The sequence below is a fragment of the Chiloscyllium plagiosum genome, chromosome 32, assembly GCF_004010195.1.
Source record: "Chiloscyllium plagiosum isolate BGI_BamShark_2017 chromosome 32, ASM401019v2, whole genome shotgun sequence".
NCBI lineage: Eukaryota > Metazoa > Chordata > Chondrichthyes > Orectolobiformes > Hemiscylliidae > Chiloscyllium > Chiloscyllium plagiosum.
In genome coordinates, this window is record NC_057741.1 from 16,615,982 (window position 1) to 16,622,691 (window position 6,710).

General features: G+C 38.7%; 1 protein-coding gene across 3 annotated transcripts in view; it reads right to left on the reverse strand.

Moving 5' to 3' along the window:
• zgc:113425 (uncharacterized protein LOC541425 homolog) overlaps window positions 1-6,710 on the reverse strand; it is a 38,104-nt gene that overhangs the window by 13,469 nt on the left and 17,925 nt on the right. For all 3 annotated transcript variants that reach the window (XM_043674106.1, XM_043674105.1, XM_043674107.1), the window contains exon 5: window positions 2,529-2,675. In XM_043674106.1, coding sequence (XP_043530041.1) covers window positions 2,529-2,675 — 147 coding nt within the window. The remainder of the gene's footprint in view (window positions 1-2,528; window positions 2,676-6,710) is intronic.

A 6,710-nucleotide genomic window follows, 5' to 3' on the forward strand; every position in this document is an offset into this window, starting at 1 on the left:
CTGGCTCTGGGGGTGATTGACTCCACCCATTCAGTCTGCTTCTTTTGTTCCAATTTTTCACAAGCTGTTAATTGGATTCAAATAGACTGCTTGTCACCTCTGTCTTAAAACCTCATAAAACCACAGTATCGCCACAGCTTTAATTATAATGTTTTACTAAATGTTACACTAATTGAAAATGAGTAACCCCTTCCCAATAAAGCCAACTTTAAGCAAGGGGTTTTAAAAGATGTAAACACATGTAAGAGTTTAATGTTTAGAATTAGCAGGCAACTAGATTGGTACATTTTTGGGTTATCATTTATGGAATGGAAATTAGTTTTTGCTGCTGGCATAAAATGGGTGGTATTGGATCTGTGGCTACTTTACGAAGTGTCTGACACTTGGTTCCATTGCAACTGATGGAATTCAATACCAGATGGTGCATTGAATGTGCAACCAATCTAACATGAGCCATTTCACACCACTGGCCAAGATGAATCTTTATCCGAAAATTAAGTTTGAACCAAAAGAAAATAGCCAAAATGGAACAAAACAAAAAATGATTGAGAGATACTTATAACATTTTGGGCGACATCCTTCCCATGAATTCAGATTCATATGGTTGAATCACACTGGACGATGATTACAAAAATCTGTGGAGATGTGCAGTGGTTCAAGTTTATCAACATCTCAAGAGAAATTAAGAATTGGCAATAAATGCTGGCCTACCAGCTGTACACATGTCCCAAGAAAGAACACCATGTACAATCCTTGCTGGAAATGTGCATGCATGGATGATGGATAAAGATACGATTAGTCCCCTCCTTTCAAACAACCTGCTTTCCCAGGTTCCTAAATAAGATCTTAATATACAAGTGTGGAGATAAACCCTTCAGCCACCAAGTCTGCTGTGTCATTCAATGAGATCATGGCTGATCTGAGAATTGTCAGCTCCATTTTTCTGCCTTTTCCACATTACCCTCGATTAAAAATCTCTCCATATCACCCCTGAATATTCTTAATTACCTCAGCCTTTACGGCTCTTTGGGGTAAAGAATTCCACAGACTCATTACTCTGTGAGAAGAAATTCCTCTTCATCTCTGTCTGAAAAGGATGGCTCTCTACTCTGAGATTATGCCTTTCCCCCCTTTATAGGATAGTCTAAGACCAATCTCTCAGTATTTACCCTGTCAAGCTGCCAAAGAGTCTTGTATCTTTCAATAAGGTCACCTCCCATTCTTTTAAATTTCAATGAGCACAAGCCCAAATGAAGTTTCTCCTCAAGAAAATTCCTCCATCTCCAAGATCAATCTAGTGAATTGTCTCCAATGCCAATATATCCTTCTTTGAATAGGAGACCAAGATTGCTACATTATTCTAGGTGTGTTCTGATTACTGCCTGTACAGTTTTATCAAGTTTTCCTATTTTTCTACTCCAATTCCTTTGAAAAGAAAAGGCCAACAGTCTACTTGTCTTCGCTGTTACCTGTTGAACTTGTGTGCTAGGTTTTGGCGATTCATGCATGAGCATTCCCAAATCTCTTTGTGCTGTAAGTTTCTGCAGTATTTCTCCATATAATTAATATTCAGCTCCTTTATTCTTCCTGCTAAAGTGCATAACTTTACATTTTCCCAGGTTATATTCTATGTGCAAACGTTTTGCCTGCTCACTCTAACCTGTCTACATTCTTCTGTAGACCCTTTATGTTACCCTCACCAGTTGCCTTCCCAACTATTTCTATGGAAACTGAAAAACTTGACAACAGTTTATGTACTTCCTCATCCAAGTTATTAACATTTTTATAAATTATTGTGGCCCCACCGATGATCTCTGCAGCACTCCACTAGCTATCCGGAAAATGCCTCCCTTATATCTATTGTCTTCTCTTTGTTACACAATCCACTACCCATGCTAACATGCTGTCCCAATACCATGGGCTCTTATTTTAGGCAGCCTAACAACTGGTACCTTATCCATCACGTTTTAGAAACCCAAGTATATTATGTATATTGTGTCCACTTTATCTATCATGCTTATCATCCCCTCAAAGAATTTGAATATATTTAACAGGCATGATTTTGCCTTATCAAGCCATGCTGACTCTGCTTTATTATATTATGTATGTCTCAATGCTCTGTTATTGCAACCTTTATAATGGACTCTTTCATTCTTTTCAATGAGAGATGTTAAACTAATTCTCCTATAGTTCTTGATTTTGTCTCCCTTTCTAGTTGATGTTGCCATAATTCTTTGGCTGTGTAAGCTTGGATATCTACTTTCCATTATCCTCCCACCTTCTCTCAAGTCATTCCTTGAGCAAGACAGGTATTTGGGGCCATGGAACCACATGCCAACACTTTGGAGAGGAAGAAGAAAATTTCTGAAATCAAGAGCAAACCTTTGTGGTCACACAGCATTGTTTTACGAAAACAAATTGTCTCAGTAAACCCTACAAAATAGGCAGCTACGCACTTTGCAGATCACAAATAATTTTAAATGGTAAATGTGTGATTAAAAACTGGGGTTTGAGTAACTAACACTTACCATTCCAGTTGTACTGTCATAGCATCCACAAATGGGAAGGCTCCGACAACCTAGAAATGCTATTATGGTTGTTGTCATCATACTAATCACAGATGCAATTAATATGGCCATATTTGCTCCCTGGACAAATTTGGTCAGTATATATTCCTGCAAAAAAGTAGGTACGCACTTTACTCCCAACTTCAGGAAAACAGAAAAATACGGCACAATGATGAATAAGTGAATGCATTTCATGGCAACGCAGTGAGCTATGGAGAAGAAAGTCTCAGGTTCAGGACTTAATCCTGTGTACACTGAGCACATTGTGAGGATCTCAGTGTCCACAGGTTAAGTGAACCAACCATGGTTCCACTTATTATTTAATGCCCTATGTGGAAACTGTGTTCTTGTCAGTTGAGAACAGTTACTCTGAACTTTCGCTAAACAGTGTGCCCCCTTTGAAGGATCAGTGCTTGACAGCAGTTAACAATGATCAATAGTTATCTCACTGGAGATGGTGATTAGCATTTGTAATAAAGAGTCACCTCACTGAAGAGAACAGGGGCTTTGCTCGTTAGTGATGTCTACCTATAATATATAGATCGACCTAACAGCACTAATTACAACTTTCTATTTATGGTAATGATTCATAACTATGGTAGTGCAAGGGCAAAACTTTATAAGAAACCCAATCTTCTTCACCATCTCTCTTCTATTTCACTTGATGAGGAGGTGCCGATGTTAGACTGCAGTGGACAAAGTTAAAAATCACACAACACCAGTTTATAGTCTAACAGGTCCAACTACAACCTGGTGTTGTGATCTTTAATTATTTTACTTGAGTGAAGTATTGGAAGCGTCGACTGCTGCAATCTAGAGAAACGAACATACTAATCACAGTAAAGAGAAAGCAAGGAAGCAAGAAACAGTCCAAACCCAGAACTTTCCACCGAAGTTCATAAATCACATTTAGTAGTACATTGAATCCTGAAGCACTTTAGATCCAGCTTAATTACATCACTGTGCTTAATAGCTCTTGTACAATGTAATCAATAATCAGAACTGAACAATTATTTGGCACTATCTTGAGTAACTGGAACCAAAGTTTCATTTTAAATCACTTCTCTAACAACTTGCACTTATTTAGGATCTTTTTTAATTATTCACTCTCAGGGTATGGGTGTTCCTGGCTGGAACAGCGTTTATTGCGCTCTCTTGTTGCTCTTGAGATGGTGGTGATGAGTTGCCTTCTGGAGCATGTGCAATCCATTTGCTGTACATTGACCCACAATGCCTTTAGGAAGGGAATTCCAAGACTTTGACTCAATGTCAGTGAAGGAACACAGCAATGTATTTCCAAGTCAGGATGGTGAGTGGTTGGATGGGACCTTGAAGTGGTGGTGTTCTCATGAATCTGTTACCCTTGTGCTTTCAAATGGGAGGAGCTGTAGGTTTGGAAGGTGTTGTCTAAGAATACACACTTCTGTGAGCGTCAGTGATGGAGGGAGTGGATGCTTCTGGATGTGGTGCCAATAAAGTGGGCTGCTTTGTTCTGGAAGGTATCAAGCTACTCGAGTGTTGTTGAAACTGCACTCATTCACCAAGTGTGAAATATTCCATCACAAAACCCCTTCCCCAGGATATTGATAGTGGGGGATTCAGTAATGGTAACACCATTGAATGTCAAGGGGCAATGGTTAGATTGTCTCTCAGTAGAGATCGTCATTGTCTGGCATTTGTGTGGTGTGGAATGCTACTTGCCATTTGAACACCCAAGACTGGATACTGATGAGATCTTTTACTTTGGGATAAACCAAAGGTGCTTCACAGGTTGTTGTTGATATAAAGGGAACAGAGACAGAGACAGAAACAGAAACAGAGAAAAGGAGGAAAGAACGATCTCTGGGCCAATGCTGCAGATGACACGGTAGAGCAGCTAAACTCAGGGATGTGTAAGAAATTGGAATAGGAAGAATCAACTTCAATGGTAACTTAAATGGTAACAATTTGGGAAAATAAATCTTGAAATCTTTTAAGCTGATTGTAGGAAATACAGATAGGCAAGATCCAACAGACTTGTATAGATTTTTCAAAAAATTTCAGATTTCAAAACACATTGGTCTGTAAGATTTATATCCATATATGCAAATATTTTAAACAAATCCAAACAGGCTGCTACCACATCATTCACTGCATCCATTACAGATGACACAGATAAAGCAAATATGAATCTCAATGAAAAATGACTTATGTGGAAAAGAGAAGTTATAATTCATGAGGCACTGGTACCAATTTTGGAATAGGCCCCATTTTTACCAACAACTTAGATCAGTGTCCCTGGTGAATTATGCATTAATGGCTAAGAACTTTAAAGGGGGAGGAAGACAGATAAAGGAGCTTTAGAAATCTCAATAGTCAAAAGAAGAAAACAGATTTGCAATTTAAGTAAAAACAAAATAGAGTAGGACAGGAAGAAAGTTCAATGGCACAGGTAGCATCTCAAACTGGCCACGTTGGGATGGAGTCTGTGACAGATTTTGAATCTTGCTGGTTTTCAGGTTGGATATTTAGGGTAGGTTACCTAGCTATCTTCTTAAAACAGTATGCTTGGAATGGTAGCAATGGAGCTATTTTAGATTTAGTATAGCATAAATGAGGCAAGGCTAATTATTGCTGAGAAAAAGATGGATTTTATTGAAACTTTTTGTCTTGCACACAGCAGAGCACTTTATATGAACATCAACTGAATATAAAAACCAACATTTATGCTGCACGAGAGGAGAATGCTGATTGGCTGCAAAGTGGATGCTGACTGACAGAGGCTTGTTATGGACAATGCACCCATTAATGCTAGTGTGCTTCCAATTAAACCTGTTGGACTATAACCTGGTGTTGTGTGATTTTTAACTTTGTACACCCCAGTCCAACACCGGCATCTCCAAATCATGCCCATTAATGATAAGTGACAATTAACAGCCAATTGTTTAAATTTTAAACCAGGCAGGTAGACTCTGAAGAGTCATCTAGACTCAAAATGTTAGCTTGCTCTCTCTCCATGGATGCTGTCTGATCCTCTATGATCTCAAGTATTTGTTGTTTTCAGGTAGATTGATAGGTCAGGCATTGCTCTGAGAAATCAACCAGTGAATGGTTGTCACCTACTTGTTCAGTTGAAACAGGTGCAGTATGTGTACTTATTCTTTCTGTCTCCAAAGAACATATCCTGTCAATAAATATATGTCGCTTCCATTACATGCAAGTGCACACACTATGGCTCTAACTGATAATGCTCAAGTAATTGTCAGCAAAATGTTTTCCACATTCAGGGTTGTCCAGCAAATGTTTTCCAATTAACAAAAAGTGTCTAATCTACCTCTCATTACCCTGGAAGGTATCTTTAAAGGGGAGTTTTTGCAGCAGCTGAAGATAGCCCCAAGTAAGAGGTAGCTGCCATCAATGCAAAAAGACATTCTGCTCAGCATAGAAATGAGTAATATGATGTATGAATTTCAGAGCTGGTAATACCAATTTTGCAGGGCATTTGTCTCAAAGACTGGCAGATTGTATCAAACAGCTTGCCCCTTCAACTGTTCACAAATGGGCAAGGTATGACTACACCCAAACAGCCTATGCTTGAAAATCTCAAGTCTTAATGATTCTGCAATGGGACAATATCTGCTGGAGAATCTGCAATGTGCAAGGCCTTTAACTTTAATGCAATCATTCTCCATAGCACTGCCTCTTCAAATCAGAGTCTGCTGACCAACTAATTACCATTCTTTTCTCATGCATCATAAATGATTATTTTCTCCTTGAATTAATACATTTGCAAAGTGGTCCAATGAGGTAAGATGAAAAACTATGACAGGATATGTCTCTTTTCAGCAACACTCAAGTTTTATATCACCAAATAACAATCTCAGAATAAACCATCTTCTAGGAAAGTGATTATATAATTGAATTGCATATTCAGTTTGAGAGTGAGTTTTTTGAAGCAGTAACAAAGAACATTGATGAAGGCAGAGCAGTAGATGTGATCTATATGGACTTCAGTAAGGCGTTCGACAAGGTTCCCCATGGGAGACTGATTAGCAAGGTTAGATCTCATGGAATACAGGGAGAACTAGCCATTTGGATACAGAACTGGCTCAAAGATAGAAGACCACGGTGGTGGTGGAGGGTTGTTTTTTAGATTGGAGGCCT